We start from the raw sequence: 20,767 nt of genomic DNA, 5'->3' as shown, positions 1-20,767 counted from the left end.
CCCCCCCCTCCCCCCGCCGGGAGCAACTACTTTATCTTCTTTTGGCTTCTCCTTATGTCATTTATACATTTCCATATTCTAAATAAAATGAGTATACCATTATCTTCCAATACATTAATATTAGACATTGTCTATTGATATCCTATTCTGGTAAATACATAGGGCATAGCTTTCTCATGCCACTGTTCTCTTCCCTTCGTCATCATTGAATTTTTTTTCACTTTATTTTTATTGTGGTAAAATGTGCATAACAAAATTTACCATCTTAACTATTTTTAAGTCTATAGTTCAGTGGTATTAAATATTCATGCCATTGTGCAGCCATCACCACCGACCATGCCCATAACTCTTTTCATCTTGCAGAGTGAAAACTCTGTGCTCATTAAACGATAACTCCCCATTCTTTCTTTCTCCCATTCCTGGCAACCACCATTTTACTCTCTGTTTAGATTTGACTATTCTAAGTACCTCATGTAAGTGAAATTATACAGTATCTGTGTTTTTGTGACTAACTTATTTCACTTAGTATAATGTGCTGAAGGTTCATCCATGTTGTAGCATATGTCAGAATTTCTTTCCTTTTTAGGGCTTAATAATGTTCCCTTGTATGTATATATTACATTTTACTTATCCATACATCAGTTGATGGACACTTGGGTTGCTTCCACATTTTACTTATTGTGAATTATGCTGCTTTCAATTCTTTTGGGTGTATCCACAACAGCAGAATTGATAGATCATATGTTAATTCTATTTTTAATTTGTTGAGGAATCACCATACTGTTTTCCACAGTGGCTATATCATCTCATTGCTGAATTTTTATTTTTATTCTTAATTTTTTTTAAAATTTTTTAAATGTTTATTTATTTTAAGAGAGAGAAAGAGAAAGAGAAAGAGAGAACACCCAACTGGGGAAGAGGCAGAGAGAGAGGGAGCGAGAATCCCAAGCAGGCTGTGCACTGTCAGTGCAGATCCTGATGCGGGGCTTGAACCCATGAACTGTGAGATTGTGACCTGAGCCAAAACCAAGAGCCAGTTGCTTAACAGACTGAGCCACCCAAAGGCCCCTTAATGCTGAAGTTTTAGATAAATAGTTATTCTGTGTTGACACTGTTATGTGTGTCTAAACATCATCAACAGCCAAGCACTGAAGTTTATTATAATTTTCCTTCTTGTTTTTTTCATCTGAAATTAATAATTGCCTTGCTTTTATGTACTTAGGTTCCTTTGTACCTATTACTAATTCTTCCCACATTTGTCAATGACCTGACAGTATAATTTCTCACAAAGTCGATCATAGTAAGCAGTCTATTACTTCTAATATTTTTACTTAGAGACATTTCTTCTGTAGACATACTTTCTGGGCCATAATCCTGAGGATTTTCTGTGCTTTTCTCCTAGTTTGGAATCCCTATTTCATGGATCTAATGTGGGTTTGTCTTTTTGTGTGTGTGTGTGCGTGTGTTTTTCTTTTTTCTTTTGGGTATTTCCTTGTTTTGTCCGAATGTATCCTTTGTTAGTTTCATCTAGTTAAAACAAAAAAACATAGCCCTCATCTGACCCAATTCATTGGCTGTCTCTTTTGAGATCTCTTCTCACCATTAGCACGAAGGCCTGTTTGCTTCTCCCTCTCTTGGCTCCCCTGTTTTTTGCTTCTTATATATATATTTTTTCCTGATTTACAATCTTGATTGTCCTTTTCCTATAAATACTTATTATAATACTGTTATAAGGATGCTGAGAAATATGGAGATATACAAGAGTCCTTCTGCCCATAGTGAGTCTACAGAACAGGAGGACAGAAAACAAATACATGTAATACAAAGTAAAAGTTAAGTGTGTAACAAGATCACAATCCAAGGGCTTTTCCAGGTTCCATGTTTTTTAAAGCTTTTTTTTTTTTTTTCCGAGAGAGCTGCGTTAGCAGGGGAGAGGGGTGGGTGTGGGAGGGGGAGGGAAGAAAAAGAGAGAGAGAGAGAGAGGGAGAGAGAATGTCTTAAACAGGCTCTACACTCAGCACACAGTTCATGGAGCTCAGTCCCACAATCCTGCACATGACCTGAGTTGAAATCAAGAGGCTGACACTCAACTGACTGAGCCACCCAGGGGCCCCCATGTGATTACTTTCTGGATAAAGAGGAGCAGTGACCTTTTATGAACTTAAAGCAAGGAAATCTAATTGGGCTGGGATGTTCTGAAGAAGGTGGTCCTTACCCCTGAAAGAATTGGCATGATTTTGATAAGTGGAGGTGGTTAGAAGGATATTTTTATGTGGATATGAAGTTTTTGGGTGGACACTGTATTAAGAATATCCTAGAACAATAGGAGCATGCCATGTTGATCTGAAGAGAGTTTTGGAGAGAACTAGGGAGGAAGCTAGAAAAGTGAATTCGTGACAGATTGTGGAGGACATTGAGTTTCAGGAAAAGCAATTTGGGTTTATTCTAGGCAACCAAACACTACTGGAGACTGTTTAGTAAGTAAATGCTCAGATGAGGTTGATGACTTTCTAGAATGGCTTATGAATGGGAACATAAAGCTTTCGTGCCTGGCTTTTTTGACTTAGCAAAATGCATTTGAGACTCCATCATGTTGTTGCATCTATCAGTTTATTGTTGAGTAGTATTCCATTGTATGCATACACCACAGTTTATCTATTTACCACCTGATGATATTTGGGTGATTACCTGTTCGGGGCCATTATGAATAAAAGCTGCCTCAAAGATTTGGGTATGGATTTTGTGTGAATATATGTTTTCATTTCTTTTGAGTACATACTTGGGCGTAGGATTGCTAGATTGTTCTTGAGTACCTGGTGAACTTTATTAAAAAAGCTGTCAAACTCTTTTTCGATGGCGGTACCATTTTGCACTCCCATTTGCAATGTATGAGTGTGGCAGTTATTCTACATTTTCCCCAGTACTTGGTATAATAATTTTCTAAAGCCATTCTAATGTCTCATTGTGGCTTGAATTTACATTTCTCTGATGAGTACTGATGATGAGTATGTGCTTATTTACCATCCATGTATCTTCTATGATGGCCTGTTTAAATCTTTTACCCATTCATTTAAGAATTTGTTTATTGATGTGTGAAGATTGATGTTCATTGTAAAATCAAAGACTACAGAAAAGTACAAACAGGAAAGTGAACCACCTTAAATCCCAGCACCTAGAAATAACTGTTTTAATATTAACATTACAGGCATTTATCCTTTTATCTAAATATACAGATAGTCCTGTATATAAGACAGATGGATGGATGCATGATGTATGGATAGATGAGTGGATGGGGTAGAAAAAGTATATAAATATAAATGAGATTATATTACACATACTGATTTTTTTATTGTTATATAGTTCACATACCATGAAATTAACTCTTTTAAAGTGTACAACTCAGTTGATTTTTAGCATATTCACCATGTTGTGCAATCACAGCAATACTCTTAATTTCAGAACATTTTATCACCCCAAAGAGAAACACAATACCCATTAGCAGTCAATCCACATTGCCTTCTTCTCCAGTCCTAGGCAACAACTAATCTCTCTTCATTCTGTGTGGATTTACCTCTTTTGGAAATTTCATATAAACATGAATGGAATCACACGATATATAGCCTCTTATGTCTGGCTTCTTCCACTTGGCATACTTTCAAGGTTGATACATGTTATAGTGTGTATCACTATTTCACTCCTTTTTATGGTTGAGTATACTACATGTATACTACATTTTATCTATCCATTTCTCTATTGATAGACATTTGGGTTGATTCTACCATTTGGCTATCAGAAATAATGATGCTATATGAAAATTTGTGTGCAAGTGTAGATATATGTCTTCAGTTCCCTTGGGTTTAAACACTTAGGGTCTAATTGTTAGTATCCACTTTTAGCATTGTTTTTTTTTTTTTTTCTTATTATGGAGCTTTGAGGCATAAAAAGTTTTAAAGGTTGAATATACAGGAATGTATATCTCTTAAATGTTTACATTTATTTATTTTGAAAGAGAGAGAGAGAATGCATGAGTGATCACAAGTGAGGGAGGGGCAGAGAGAAAGAGGGAGAAAGAGAGAATCCCAAGCAGGCTCCATGTTGTCAGCGCAGAGCCTGATGCAAGGCTAAGTCTCATGAACCGTGAGATCATGACCTGAGATGAAATCAAGAGTCGGATGCTTAACCAACTGAGCCACGTAGTTGCCCCAGGAATGTATCGTCTTAAATCATGCAACTCCATGATAGTTCTATGTATTAGTTTTGACTTCGGTTTAATGAAGGGTTTATAGAAGCTTGATTTTCCAATGTTTTCCAAATGTAATATTATTAAATCAGTTTAAAGAACCAATTTGTATTGATTTGAGTTGTTTTAAAATATGTAAAGTAAGCCCTTAAAATTATTTTCATTTTATCATATTTCTTCAGATTTTACTGCTTCCTAGAATTCATTTAGTCACTTGTTGCATGAATATTTATTGATACTTCCTTTGAGTGTTAGGCATTATGCTAAGGTATTGAAATAAAATATCAGGGAATAACTTAATATACAATTAGGAGTTGTAAAATGGAGTCATTATTTTATGATATGGGTGTTATTTTGTTCATATTTACATGTCTCTCTCCCTCTTCTCACTATTCACATCACTCCTCTCATTCAGAATTATTCAAGATACACAGATCAATAAATATCCCAGTTACATTACGCACTTAAATAATAAAGGTTCCTCGGAAGCTGTTAATGTGTTTTTCGGGGTTGCACGGTCCGGACTGTCTCACTGAAAGTCATGGAAATGTGCGTGTCGTGTTGTTACTTGCAGCGTTGGCGACAGACAGAGCGCCTTGGAAGCTGAACTGAGGACAGTGCAGGCCTCTCGTAGGGATCTGGAGAACTTCCTGAAGTGGATACAAGAAGCAGAGACCACAGTGAACGTGCTTTCAGATGCCTCTCAGCGGGAGAATGCTCTTCAGGACAGCGGCTTGGCCAGGGAGCTCGCACAGCAGATGCAGGCAAGTGCACGGGACACTGCACCCAGTGCTTTTATTTTACTGCGCTCTTTTGATGCAGCTGCATGCAAATTTATTACCATTAAAAGGTGAGGTTGTTACTTAATTCTGTTAGGAGATCCATGCTCCCCTGTGAATAATTGGTTTCTGGAAATAAGATCTATAAAAATACTTTTACTTAATAATAGAGGAAAACCCCGTTTTATGGGAGTAATAATTGTTTATTTAGACTAACAGACTCAGAGCTGTTCTGTTTTTGTCATTTTAAGCCCTATTACACTTAGCCTTATTGAATCCTAAATTATAAGGGCACCTCCTTTTAATATGAAGTTGTTTCTTTCTCCATTTATTATAAAGTACTTAATATAAAAGCTGCAAAGGCTCTGGCTTAATTTACAACTACGAACATTAGGCTTAAGAACATTATTACTTTTATGTCATTAGCTCGATACTATGACTGTATATGGAGTCTGAGGTTCAACTATCTCTCCTCTACGAAACATACTAACACAAAATCTTTCCTTTACAAAAGTTTATGAGAAATGTCACGTAGCACATCTGTATCTTTTCTCTGCCCCCAAGTACAACTGCTTCAGTGCCCTTGAATTTTCCATCTTTGTATAGAATGACCTAATCCGGCCAATCACAGGCCTTCTCATTTAGGACTTGGTGTGAAAACCTATTTTAATGGAGAAGTCTGCTTGTCTACCAGTTTCACATCTGCATATTTCTTTATGTCTTGTCAGTCTCACGTCATTCTGACAGTTATTATTTCTGATATGCTTGTGAACTCATGGCTCGGTGCCATCTGAGGCATGTCCGTCCTGTCCCGGCTGATCACTTGGCTCCTCAAGGACAGACATTATGTTACTCCATATTGTTGCCTACCTAGTGTCATACGTGTACATTCTAGGTAAATACTGACCACTTCTTGTGGACCCTAACTTCACCATTATGAAATTCAGTGTGATGATCTTTTTGAGTCTTTTCTTAGAATTCTTTTCCCTTGAAATATCAGAATGTTCACAAATATACAAATCTGGTTAAAGGGTACAGTAGCTTTCTGGGAATTGTTCTTATTCTTTTTTTTTTTTTAACATTTATTTATTTTTGAGACACAGAGAGAGAGAGAGAGAGCATGAACAAGGGAGGGTCAGAGAAAGAGGGAGACACAGAATCTGAAACAGGCTCCAGGCTCTGAGCTGTCAGCACAGAGCCTGACGCGGAGCTTGAGCCCACGGACCGCGAGATCATGACCTGAGCCGAAGTCGGACGCTTAACCAATTGAGCCACCCAGGCTCCCCATAATTTTTCTTATTCTTACAAATTTTCTCTACATTTGGAATTATTTTCACTAAAAAGTTACAAATTATTTTTTTAAAAGGACCTTTCAGGAATAGACTTCTTTGTAACTTGTTCCCATGTGTAAAGACTATTAGGGTATTTTAATGGTGGAGTCCTCAAGATTAATTTAATGAAAATCCATGTTTAATTACATTACTTCTTACTTTTTATTCATTGCATAATACACTTGTGACTTGGTAATGAGGGTGACTGAGCAACTATCGAGGTTGAATATGTCCTTTTGTCTTACCGTCTAGAATCTGAGGAAAACACTATACATGTTATTTGATAAAATATTTAGCTATCATCTCTTTTTCAGGGGGTTAGAGAGGGCTCTAACTGTAGGCAGATGCTAGAATATATTATTTTTTATGATTTAAACAACTGGAAGCCAGACTTGTAAATGCTCACGGATGCTTACTTCACGTAATGGTGTTAAACTCAAAAGACACCAGGCTGTGCGTTTGAGGCTGCAACAGTGTATAGACAATGAGTGAAGGAGGCTTGACATGAACCTTGATGATGAAGATCAGCAAAACAGACCTATTTTAAAGGTTGATAATGTCTTCTGGCGCATTTTATCTTGGGATATATTTTTACCATAGCCAAAATTCTTCTCAATACTTAACGAATACTCAAAACTGAGGAAATACATGTAAATGAAGATGCTTAAAATCTTTCCAAATAAAAATAACTAAGCCTAAGATTGCTTGTCTTCTGGCAACGAGCATCAAGAAAGAAAGCTTGCTGACTGAAATTATGGCATGTATAGTAAATGTCTCTCGAAAATAATTTAATGTTGCTGAAATTTAATGTTGTGACTCCTAAGAAGTATTAAAGAGGGGCATTTATTAAGAGCCTGTTACAGTGTCTTTGTTTGTCTAAGGGTAAACACATGTATTTGTTTTTGTTTAGGGTATTTCCCATGATAGTAATTTGCATGATTTTTCACTGCCTTGCTCCTTTTAAAAATGATCTTCATTTTATTTTATTTATTAAAACTATTGTCTTCTGTGTATTTATTTATTTTTGAGAGAGAGAGCAAGAGCACAAATAGAGGAGGGGCAGAGAGAGAGAGAGAGAGAGAGAGACAGAATCTGAATCAGGCTCCAGGCTCTGAGCTGTCAGCTTAGAGCCTGATGCAGGGCTCGAACTCACAAATCCTGAGATCATGACCTGAGCTGAAGTCAGATGCTCAACCGACTGAGCCGCCCAGGTGCCCCAAAATGATCTTCATTTTAAAACTTCCTCTCTATTTTATTTATTTTAAAAAAAAATTTTTTTTTTCAAACGTTTATTTATTTTTGGGACAGAGAGAGACAGAGCATGAACGGGGGAGGAGCAGAGAGAGAGGGAGACACAGAATCGGAAACAGGCTCCAGGCTCTGAGCCATCAGCCCAGAGCCTGACGCGGGGCTCGAACTCACGGACCGCGAGATCGTGACCTGGCTGAAGTCGGACGCTTAACCGACTGCGCCACCCAGGCGCCCCCCTCTCTATTTTATTAAAAAAATGCTATGGCTTTATTTTTGGCACCTTATAAGTAGATGCACGTAGAGACTTAGTACCTTTTGCTTAGTATTCCTGAGATGAGAGAACTTAAATTATCCTGTGACTTTTTGTGCTGGTGACTCGTCCTTTTCTGGGAGTGAATAGAGAATGAAAATGCAAACTTTTTTGGGAAGGAAAAGATGTTTGTTGAAGAAAATAAATGTACAAACAAAAGTGCCTGAAATTATAAAATGCATTTTCTGGTGGCATGGTGGGGGTGGGGGTGGGTGGGCGGTTTAGGGGTGTGCTAAAAAAGGTGGAATGAGGGCCTTGGCGTATGTGTGCCCTGTGCACAAGGGGTGTATGTAGAACTGCTTACATGTCACACTCGCTGTTTGTACTTGCTCCGTGTCTCATGACAGCTGGATACAGAGATAGAGGAGTATTTCATGAAGATGAAGAAGCTTATTCTGTATTCATCTTAAGGTAATTTTGGGTGAATTTTGATAAACGATAGTTTAGAAGCACAATGGAAGATGAAGATTCATTTCTGGGAGTATGCTATGATACATGCCATTTCTGTTAAGGATGGATGACCATTTGGTTTTATGTATTTATGTTTCATTGCCTGACTGCAAGGCAGTAAGGCTTTACTCCTCAGCAGAGCTGGCAAGAGAAAACCCAGTCCTTTGGAGAGAGAAGCTCCGAGTTTCTGAGTGGTTCAGGTCACAGAGGGTCTTGTTCGACTTGCTGAGTTTTTTATATCGTAACCCTGTGGCAACAGGGAGAAGTCATTGAAGAGTGTTGTTGAGCAAGAGGGTGATGCAAGGGGATTTGTGTTTTATAGGACTCTAGCTGGTGGCATTGCGAGGAATGGGTTTGAACTGGGCAAGATTAATAGCAGTGCATGAGGTCTGGTAAGATAGTCTTGCAGCCATCTGGTGAGAGGTGATTATGAGCAGAAATGAGGCAATCACAGGGGGAATAGACCTAATGTCTTGATAGTATGGTAGAGAGGGAGAAGATTGCCAGGTGGGATTAGAGCCTGAGATGAGGAATAGAAGGAAAGAGCAAGTCAGGGCAAGGGTGCAAGTTGGTGTGGAGTGTGAAGGAATGCTACGTTTCATTTGGACTATGTTGAAATAAGGTTTGTGAGTAACATCCAGGAGGAGATGCCCCAGTACGCAGCAGTCACTGTGTTTCTATATTTAGGTGAGGGAATTTGGCTAAAGTGCAGAAACTTTTTTCCCCCCCTTTGGAATGAAAGCCTACTATTGGCTTCCCTATCAGTTTATCTGTTCGTTCAAATGCATTTATTCTGAATTTTCCTGTCTACATTCTAGGCTATTATTATCATTTTAATTGTATTTCAAAATACAAGCTTTACATTTTGGCAGTAACCAATTAATAGAGCTAATCTGATTCTTTCCTGGAGAAAATCCTGCTGCCCTGCTGCCTTTCTGGGTTGTTCTTACAATAAGTAGGTGGCTGTTTTTGCTCTCGCACAAGATGTGTTTTTGGATTATTATATTTTCATCTCCTGTGTTCTCTTTCAGCCTAATTTTCATCCTCTCACTCCATAGGTGCAGACTTTGATGATTTAGATCGTTGCCGATCTGCCAGCACCATAGCCAGCATTGTGTTTGGGGGGGTGGGGGTGGTATACCTCTGTTGTGCAAACTTTATCTGCTGGTTCAGGGACAGGAATTACAACTTCATATATTTTTTTTGATAGCAGCTTTGTGACATATTTCCACGTTTCACACAATCCGTCCATTTGAAGTGTACAGGTCAGTTGTTTTTAAGTGCGAAAGGTATGTAACAATCACTACAATCAAACAGAACATTTTCCTCATCCCAAAAAGAAATCACATGCCACTTAGCTATCAATCCCCCATTACCAACCCTCTAGCCCCCTGCCCCTAAATAATCACAAATCTACTTTCTGGTTCTGTATATTTGCATGATAACTTAATATTTTTAATTACATCATTAATTGACTGCCTCTTCCGATTCTGGCTTTGTAGAGATATTTTGATGTTGTTAGCCTATCCAGAGGGAGGCAGTAGAGGTTCTCAGTATAGACCTTCAGGGAAAAAAATATACAAGCAGAAGCAGAAAAATACACAAAAACACTGCTTGATAAACACAACAACTCTGTAAGACCCAATATAGGACTTTCAATCATGCTATAACATGAAGGGCTGAGAAAGCAGACAAAGTAAAAGAAGAGAAACAAATACTTTCAACACTGTATTTCTTTCAAAGAACCGTGACAACATTAGAGAAATAGCAGCCTTACCTGGGTTATTAGTTTGAGCAGGACACTGATAATGAGAAACGTCTGTCTTCTATTTCTGGCTGTGCCCCTTGACCCAGTCATTTAATCATTCTGGGTGATTTTGCTCATTTCCTAAGGGTACTTTACCCCAATTGATATTTGTAATAGTATCCAAGCTGCAGTGGAAAACACATCTCCCATATACACATACATATAAAACCCCCAAATTCTGTCCTGCGTTTTTATATCGTATAATCATGTTTTATATTTCTTACTCATAAAATTAAAACAGCTTTATGGCAAATAAAATGAGATCACGAAGATGCTGTCTAAGGGGAAACGTGGTAATTTAGAATGTTAGCAGTCAGTTACAGACTTTTTAAAAATTTTATTAACTTTACTGTCTAATTAGAGAAGTCCTAACCTAACATTAGAAATTCAGTTTCTAGTGCCTTTTCTCCTAGGCAGGCATCAGAGAGCCCACGGACGACACTGCTTTTAGAGTGCTGTAGGTAAAGCCACATACCCCCCCTCCCCACAGGCATTTTTTGTTTCGTTTTGTTTTAGATGATCTTGTTCTGAGACCTGTCTGGAGGTGATTTATAGCACTTAATGTATGGGCTGCTATCATTAGAGTCAGGTACGTTTCTGCTCTTCTCAAGATTTATAACAATGTCTATTCAGTCATCCCACAGAGCACGGCCCGAGCTGCATTCAGTCGGGGAGTGAACGCATCTCTCAGAGTGAGTGAATGAATGCCACTCCATCTCTTAATATAAACTAGCTTCAAGGCATGCACAGTGGTGATGTGTTGAATCTCCGTTCCCAGGAGATGTCTGCTATGTATCTGCAGCTTTAATGTTTCACTTAATATCCTTTTTGGCTACACAGCCAGAGCGCACTCCTCTCCAGCAGCAGGCAGCATTTGGCTCAACAACTTGCTCATTGTCTGGCCATGCCGAGCTGAGCAAGTACCGGCTGTGAGCATCTGCTGGGGGGCTTTCTTTGTGGCGTTTGTATGTGTTTTTTAAATTGAGAAGAAGTTGAAGGAATACCAGCCTCCTTTTGCCTAGCATCTAAACCCCTGTATCTTTCAAATGCATTCCTGGAAACGAGCATGCTCAGAGAACTGGCAAATCATTGTCCAGTGACCGGGAGGAAATGATCATTGCTCTTCATTTATAATGCAAATTCTGAGGTGTCTCCAGAAGTGTGGTAAACTTAAAATGATGGCTGTGGTGAGAACATCTCTGCAGAAAGTTGTGGTTTTGTTACATCGTTTACAAAGGATGGCAGTTTCTTCTCCTCGGTATCAGAAGCTCTGTAAGGTAACTGAGTGATTGAAAATGAGGATCTCGGGTGTCTGACAATTCTACTGTTTCTCAGGCTCTAAAAACTAACCTTTCAGCGTTCTTAGCAAGGAAAGATTCCTTTTCTTAGTGACGGATTGTAAGAGCTGTTAAAGTGAGTTGCTTCATTAAATTTTGTTTAGGAATCTAAAACAAGTATTGTTTCAGTGCATATTTTATTTTGCATTTGACAAAAACCTATCTTCTGAGAAGAGCTGATAAACTGTTTGGAGAAAATATGGCAAAGCTACATTCATTAAGACCTGTTACCTCCGTGATACTTTGTAGGGTCTTAATATTGCATGCTATATTAATTTTGTGTAAATTTTAGTAAATGTAAAATAACAGTTTAAAATAATCTTTCAGTAGATTACTTAAAAACTATCTATCCCTTTAGAGCAAATTGTTTTTTTCAATTAAAAAAAATAAAGCACATTTTAGAAACTCCTAGACTGAATCTCATCGTAAAATATCCCCTATACTCTTGAATCTTCATATGCTATAGTTAAACTTGAAGAACTTAATTTTATTTGAACAGGTGGATTAAGTACACTTTCATGAGGCAACTTGTTTGACAGTTGCAAATTTCAAATACTACGTCATCCTAATCATAAACCATTGAATGAGCTCCTGTATTAAAAAAAAAAGTTAGCTCTTCTATTTTCATCATCGTTTTGTTTGATTTATACCAGGTTCATAGTGCCTCATTACTTTTGTCAAAAACTCGAGCAGTTTGATCAAAAGGAAGGAATTCTACCAGGAATGTTAAAGCAATTTATTATAGCACCGCAGTATCACATTCTTCCTTCACATCATGCTCTCAGTACCATTCTCAAGAATATCTTGTTGCCCTGTTAGCTGCCCAAACTCATTTGGAACTGGAACAACTGTCTCTAGGGCAATATTAATTTTCTGATGTTACAAAATAGGACATGTCCAGGCACCTAAACCGCATATTATGTAGTAGTGCATTGGGGGCGGGAGGAGTAGTATTGTATTAACTTTGTCATATATTTTTACCTTTTGCAGTTTGGTCAATTAAACGTATTTCTTTCCAGAAACTTTTTTTTTTTTTTTTTAAGTTTTAGGGGACAGATGAGTAGTGTGGCATTCTTTACAGAGATACTTCCAAATGTGTTCATTTGCATGAAGTTAATTAAAATGTAATGTAACTTAATAATTAATTTAGTTACTAAAACCCTTAAATTAATTATTTCAATGTGTTGTGTTTTGGTTGACTTTAGATAATAAGTTTATTCTGGTATAAACACGTTATGTATTTCAGGGACAGGCAGTTTTGATAACAATAAAAACTCATTCACTAATGCATGTTACTTTACCTCTTTAACTACAAGTGTGAATATATAAAGCATTCTTTTTGTATTAGCTAGGTTATTTTTCTGATCCATTTGTATGCACACTTTCACAAAATCAAATACTTTTCTCAAGTCATGTGATCCAAGTATTTAGTCTGAGGCAGGAAACAGTAGAAGTTCAGATACTAGAGAAAGTTACTTAGTTTCATAATTATACCCCAAATATGCACAAATTCAACTACTGAAGTCATCGGGTAAGTTATTCCCATGAGAAGTATGCTTTGGATAGATTTCTTGAGACTCATAATTTCCTAAAGGAAACATTAAAATTTAAATGTTGAGAATGAATGCTACTTTTGCTTTTAGAAAATTAAAACTTGTGTTATTTGCAGTTGGAATGTTATCTTCCACATTTCTTTCCTCAGATGCAGAATTAACAACTGCCCAGATAATGAAATGAGAAATATGCAATTCCAGTACTCTCCAGCAGGTGTCAATAGAAGGCAGTGATATATGAGATTTTGGCTAAGGAACTGAAGTCCAGAATAGGAAATGGCCAAATTGCTATGCAAAAACCAGATAGTAACAGATATTATTTATTTGCTTGGTTATGTTTTGAAAATTGATCTTAGTTACTGAGCTGTATTAACTTACATGGTATAAATAAAAGTCTTAGTTGCAGAACTAAATATTTAACAGTTGCTATCTCACATATCGACATAGGTATCTATTTATAGAAAATGAAAACACATAATTGTATTATAATTATAAGTAGTCTGTATTACTTCAGTGTTTAAACAAGTTTGGTATTTATTTGCTTTAAGACACTTTAAATTCTTTCCCCCTTAAATTGTCCATGTTATAATGACTGTCTCTCCCTATACCTCCTACATTGTCTAAATTTAGTTTCTTAGAAAGGAAATGCTGTAAGTTTTCAATGTTTCTTCATAAAAATATAGAGGTCTCTTGTAAATACATTTACAGACCAAAGTGAATGAGAAAAAAAATGTTGCATAATGTAAAGGAGATGTGACTCTTTTAAATTCATATTGGCAGTTTGAAATCCAGTGTCTGTTAATATTCTTATCCTCTTTTTTAGTCATTTTTAGGATCTCTCTTTTTACATATTATATTATTCTCTGTGATACCATGTCTTTGCTTATTTTCAAACTTCTTCTGAGTGTTAGAAAATAGTTCATGTGTTACACATTTGGAAATTTGTGTTGAATATTCTCATTTTATGTGTTTTCCTGTATGTTTTGAAGGGGGGGGAATCATAGAAGGAGGCACCTGGAATTCATGGCTGTTGGAGTTAAAATGTGCTTTTCCTCCTCTCCACCTATTTACACATTCACTTGTATTTTTGCCTTTGAAACTATTTCTTCCTTATGGTAAATCCCATAAAATTTGGTCAGGAAACTGAAACAGAAGTGTTGTTTATTTGGAGATATAATTAGCAGCAATGAAATTGCCCTGATGACCTAAAATCACCTCATGTTGGATGCTAATTCTTCCAGATTTGGTTTTGATTGCTTAGTTCCTTTAAAATATTAATAGAGCACAGCAAAAATAGAACTGAATGCAGGTGATTAAAAAATAAAATCGACTTTAATTTGTTTTCCTTGTTATCTGATTATTTGAGGAAATTTTATTATTAAATCTTTGTATTAAAGCTGAATTTATGTTGAGTTGGAAAGGAATTTTGTAAGTCCTGTTTTCTTTCTTACTGCCAACTTTCGTAAAATATTTATTAATTGCAGGCATGGTGAAATCAGCTTTTTTTTTTTTTTTGTAAAGCAGATTGAGATATGAACCATTATAGAAAAATGAGGAAAAAAATTAGTGTTATTAACTGAATTCCTCATGACTTAAGCATTAAAAAATTTTTGATTTAAGTATTATAAGTTCTATTTGCCTGCAATATGTATGTAAATCAGTTTGGCTTATATGGCTTTAATCATCTGCAAACCTTTTTGATCATGTAGTCCTATCAGTAAAAACATTTTAAACATATATATATATATATATATATATATATATATATACACACACACACACACACACACATACATAAATATATATCCATTTAAAAAGTTATACACATATGCCATGGGAAAATCACATATTAAATATTAGTAGAGCATAATTTTGTTCTTACTTTCCACTGTTCTCTTCTTGCACCCCAGTTGGTTGTCCTTTTCTCTCTCATACACACTCCATTTTGGTGACTGTTGATTTTGTGAAACTGGCTATTCGTAGCCTTGCCTTTTGGGGCACTCAGGCTTTCATGATGGTGCTGATCTTCAAGTCCTCCCTAAGAAACCATGTCTTCTATGGTTTCGATGAGTACTCTGAAAACTAGAGTCCAGAAGATCTTGCCCAGCAAATCTAGATTGACCAGTGAAGTCTACAGAGGTTTGCTCTGTGTATGTGTGTTTGCATGTAGACAACATGGAACTATGTGGAGGGTTACACTGTCACCAGGCAAGGATGTATGACCACAAAGGCTCATAGTCTATGAACAGTTTCAGATTCACTGACAAAGTACATCTACATACCATTTTCATCTACATATGTGGCTTCCCTTTATTTAGAGATAGTTAAGATTGAGTATGTGTTTTTAAGAAGATGTGGAATTGAATGGTGTCTTTTCAAATCATTTGCACCCCACATAGTTAAATTTTATGTTTTTTATTCCCAAACATTTCCCCACCTTTATTATTCTTTTTCCAGGTGGGAAACTACTATTCTTGAGTACTCAAATATTCATGTGTTTTAGGGTGATGGTGCTCTTACTCTGTCCTGATCTGAATGTTGAGACGTAGGTATTGTAAGGTCATCTTTCAGTCTCCATAATCAAATCATACACATGATCATTTGGATCATAGAAGAGGTCACAGTAATGGTTTCTAGCCTGAAGGTAAAACTCTAGTTGATCAGATGAGCATTGACTCTTCTTGGTTTAATGAGAAATTCTCGGTTTGGTTACTTCAGAAAATTTATGAAGGCTGAAGCTTAGTGGGGGGAAATGCCATACATGGAAGGATTTGCCTACATCTAACCTGTCACTGTTGATGCATTAGGCATGTTGCCTCATAGCTGTATGGACCCTGGGCAGATTACTTCCCTTACTCTCTGTGTATTTATGCACTCTTTCAGGAGGCTGAGATTATAGATGAAAGTGAGGTGGCTTTATGGACACAATACTTACATCTCTGTGTGTCATCAGATATTTTCCTCTGGCTTCCAAAAGCAGCAGCATGATTTTTGGATGATTCTCTGATGTCTGTGTTGCCATAGCTCCCCAAGTCAAGGTGTATATCAAAATCATTTAAAAATACCATTATCTAACATTTTGTTAATCAGAAACTCATGTATAAATGAGTACTTTTAGGTAGGAATGGTATAATTAGGTATGATGTAATGCTTTGTCAATTAACTAAAATATAATTAGAACCACTCTATAAAATTGTATTTCAAATAGTTCCTTAATAACCAAGGTATCAAGGTTTCATTATTTGTATAAGTCTAGATCTGTGATCTATAAATCAAGGATAAAGTCATTCTGACAGAGTTGGACTAGCATTATGGATATGGATAAACTTCTCCTTTATTTTTAGAGTAGCATTTGATAATTGTGACTAAAATGTTGATGATGTACCTTTACCTAGGGGTAAAGTTTATTAAATTTCAAGGGGAAATTTCTAAGCTGAATGTACTGCTGGATTTTAAAGTTACAGACATTATCTACTCCCTTTTACTAGTGACTCTGATCACTGCCAGCTTCTCTTGGTATATTTGGTAGTTTATTTTTAGCTCTCTAAAATAAGCAATTAGTAGAACTCTTACCATAGAGATAGAAGAATATAGAAAATTTCATGCCATGGTAGCTTTCTCGGTTTCACAAAGTTTATTCATTCCTGGGAAAGGTAAATGAGTCTCAAATAATTGAAATTGGAAAGCATATGAAGTGCATCAGAGGGTTTCTTTTCATTTTTCTTCTTCTAGTTCAGTTCTATGGAATTGTAGAAGATTAATTTATAACAAAGCTCACTTATAAAAGCAGACAGAGCCTTTTAATGCTCAATAAATACTAGGCTGATATGAAAGTATGGTTTGACAAAGCTTAAGCAAGAATTTTGGAAAAGCATCAAATGGAAGAAGGTGTTGTACTGTTTTCACAATAGACTATTGCTTTTGCTTTAAGAAAATTGAAAGGAAAAGGGTCAAATACAGCAATAAAATAACTGCAAGCTTTCATGACTGAAAAAAGTCTTGTTACTACTGATCTAATTTCTTTTCATTTTTAAAGTGTTTGAGTTTACAGTGTGTTTTCTCCTATTTCTTCATTAATATGTATGGTATTAATCAATAATTATATTATTATTTATCCTTAAGAGATAGGTAGGAAGGAAATAATCATTTTTTTCACATTTAACTAATGGTGAAATGGGATTTGTAAATTGTCAGGTCAAGGAACCTGTCAATAATTGCTCAGCTACTGTGTGGCACGACCTGAACTGAACGTAGGTTGTTTGAATCTAGTGTCTCTTTACGCTTAATTGCAGATGGTCTTAGGGATTATACTGGGCTAAAATGAGCAATGCGCTATAGAAGGTATAGAAAGAGAAATCACATTAACGAAGTAGTAGATACTGTTTTATTTTACATTATCTTCCTATGCGTTTCGTTTTCTAAAGAAATGTAGCTTACAGTATCCTTTAAGATGTGAAGAGATGTTGGAAACTGAGTCAACTATTTCATTCTACAGATGATGAGGCAGATCACCTATAATTGGTATCTTATTGCTGCTAGTCTTGCGAGGTGGAGATATACTTGTTTTCTCCTAGAAGTTTAAACCTAATGAAATATGCTCTTTTCAAAACTACTTTGATATTTGAGTTCTGGCAATATAACTCTAAAAGAACAAAGATCTTGTTTTAGTTTAAACTTATACATTGGATAATACTCTTTTAATGGGCTTCTTTTACAGTTTTATAAAAAAGATGGATTGGTTTATTTTAATGCAAATTAATAGTTGGTTCTGGTTTTTGATTCATAATTTAGTTTGGTATGAGTCTCAATACACAAGTATTGAATTATGTATTCGCTGAAACTAATTCTCTATACTCAAATGTAGTTTTTATCATTATATTTAAAAACACATAACGACTCCTTAAAAGAATAAATTGAATATAGTCAACTAATTTTCCAGACTGTGTCTTTTCTAATAAGAAATTTATGTTGTGTTTGTTTGTTTTTTTTTTTCAATTCAACTCAAAGATCAGTACTGGATGGCTGCCCTGTGCCAAGGTATATGTTAAGTAGCATAAGCATAAAATGCAATATTACATTTTCCATGTAAAGTAAGGAAGTACAAATAACTTGTTTAGAAGAATTTAAATGGTTAATACTATTCATGCCAGTCTAGAGTTAGACTGTGTGTATTCGAATAATCCTGGCCTTACCACTTACCAGTGATGTGACCTTGGGCAAATCATTTAACATCTCTGTGTCTCAGCTTCCTTTCAGAAAATGGTGTTGGAATTTGTTTCTCTCACACTCTCAGCCTTTCTCCCCTCTCTGTCAAGGGGTTGTTGTGAGAATTGAAACAGTTAATATTTATAAAATGGTTAAACAGAGCCTGGCACATAATAAGTGGCATATATGTTGGTTACTCTTGTTACAGAGTGGGTTATTATCACTGTTATCGTGAGTATGTTGTATGTTGATCAAAAGAGATGGCCCATGTGATGTGCCTACCATAGGGCCTTCAACCTAGAGATTCTCTAATGTCTCGTGGGTGTGGGGGTATTGCCATCATTCTTATTATTTTTATCCCTAAAGGAACCCTTAGATTTTAACAGGGGGTTCACATTGCAATGGCTCAGGGAACTTTTCCTAAAGATTCATGCCCCTCTGGGTCTGAGATGCAACTTCCGCCATCCCTGCTTTTAACAATGGAGGAAGAAAAAAAAGTCTTTGAATTTTTTTTCATTTTGCTATGTTCTTTGTTTGAGACTCAGCTTGAAGAAGTGCAAGTAAAAGCTTCCCTTGACCACTGAGCTTATGACAGAAGCTCTTGTAGGATGAGTATTCCTCAGTCTAGGAGGGGAGGGGCTCCTCTAGATTGTTGATTAGGCTCCTGATAGCCCTTAAGGATCTAGGTAAGCCACAGCAAAACTGATGTAATCATCATTTATGTGAAACATCACATTTGGAGGAAGTTCTGTTCCATTACCAGAAACTGAACAAAGCAAAGGAGTTCTCTTTACTATGACCGACACAGGAGGAAAAACCAACACATTTGCTTAGAAGAGAATGGAAAGAAACGCAGACCCTCTTCAATGTGTTCTCATCACTTTTAAGAATTATGGTTTATGGTGCCATCACATTTGAATCTAAGTTCACCCTGGAAACATTTGAATTAGTGTTCTTAGTATAGGCATACTATTAATTATAGCCTTTCATGGAAAGCTCTTAATATTTGGCTCAAAAATGATACAGAATGAGTTGTTTTACTTTTTCTCAGGGCACACTTTGCAAGAGTTTAAAAACATAAATGAAGAGAAAACTTTTTTTTCTCGAAAGCATTATCTGACACTATATGTTCTCCAGATTCAGAATTTTGAAAAGACCAAGGTGTGTGTGCACATACCGAGTAAGAGCTCCCACAGGATCGGCATCCCTCAGCCAGGATGGTTGTGATATGGACTCAACGGGAGTGTTGTTTCTGATTAGGGTTGTTTTTTTTAATAACCTTTCTTTTCAGCTTTACGTATGATGAATGTTTTTCCAGGTCATTAAACATTTTTTATATTGTGATTTTTTAATACTGTAAATTCTGTTGAATGGCTGCAGGATAATTTATTTAAGTGATCAACAATGATTAGATAAGTAGGTTATTACCAGTGTTCTCATGATAACTAATTCTGTGATGAACATCCTTACATACCATTGAGTACATCCTGATTATTTCCAGGATGTACTTTTAGAATAGAATAACTGGACCAAATTAACATTTAATGACATTAGTTTATATTTTGCCAAAATTTTCTCTTTAGAGATATTACCTGTTTTCATGTCCATTAGCAGCTTAACTGCCTAATTTCCTGTACCCTCTCAGAAAACAGGCGATATCGATTAAAAGAAATTGTTGGATGAAAAATGTAGCCATGTTGTATAATATAAACTAAAATCTAGTGAGGTTAACTGATTTACCTAAGTGTGGGACCAACTAGTCTATTCTAGAGGTGTCTGAATTCCAGATTCAGGGCTGTGAACCCAAACACTGTAATGTCTAAAACAGGATGTGACAAATACCATATTAATAAAGCTAACAGTTTTTTGAACACAGAAGGAAAAAAGTGAATTCTGATTGAAAATGTCAGGGAAGTGTTTACAGAAAAGGTAGTCCTCATAAGGATCTTGAGGAGTAGATGGAATTGAACAGAGTAGAGCATTCTGGGAGTAGACAAGTGTATGAGCAAACACACAGGGCACAAAAGTGTGCTCACTGTAGTCAGAGAACATAGGGTACTTGTTTACCAGAAATGGCTATGAAATTCACCCACTGACATTTTCATCTCCATAAAAAATGATTCTTTTGGTTGCCAGCTACATATGCCAGATTGACTTTTGGTTGTTTCCATAATTTAGTCCAGTGTGAAAGGAAAAATATTTGTGAATATCGGAGATATTCAGACACAGAGAGCATTTCCAAAGGGGAATTCTAAAATGAGAAAGTGCATAATATTCATGTCTTTGAAATAATGTAGTTCTTCTGAGTGCCTCCTTTAAATGGAACAAGGCATTTTGATATGAGAGTGACAAAAACAGTTATACCTTTAATTGTAACTTGGTTGATGAGAGAATGACACAATATTTCAAGCAAAAATAAAAAATAATTCACAGTGGAAATCAGTCTACCCACTATTAAATTACAGATTTGTAGAACTTGAGAGTTTATAAAAATTGTAACTATT

At 36.1% G+C, this 20,767-nt stretch overlaps 1 protein-coding gene across 7 annotated transcripts in view; it reads left to right on the top strand.

The window, feature by feature from the left end:
• The window catches only part of UTRN (utrophin), a 492,724-nt gene that overhangs the window by 250,535 nt on the left and 221,422 nt on the right, over positions 1 to 20,767 (top strand). For 6 of the 7 annotated variants that reach the window (XM_040448951.1, XM_040448950.1, XM_040448952.1 and 3 more), the window contains one exon: positions 4,815 to 5,004. In XM_040448951.1, coding sequence (XP_040304885.1) covers positions 4,815 to 5,004 — 190 coding nt within the window. Of the gene's footprint in view, positions 1 to 4,814; positions 5,005 to 11,024; positions 11,446 to 20,767 lie in introns of those variants that run through there. The other variant, XM_040448954.1, reaches the window with a different exon arrangement.

This window comes from Herpailurus yagouaroundi, unplaced genomic scaffold (assembly GCF_014898765.1).
Source record: "Herpailurus yagouaroundi ecotype Mexico unplaced genomic scaffold, PumYag 198, whole genome shotgun sequence".
Lineage (NCBI taxonomy): Eukaryota > Metazoa > Chordata > Mammalia > Carnivora > Felidae > Herpailurus > Herpailurus yagouaroundi.
Note: the sequence above shows the minus strand (reverse complement) of the source record. Positions and strands in the feature narration are given on the sequence as shown.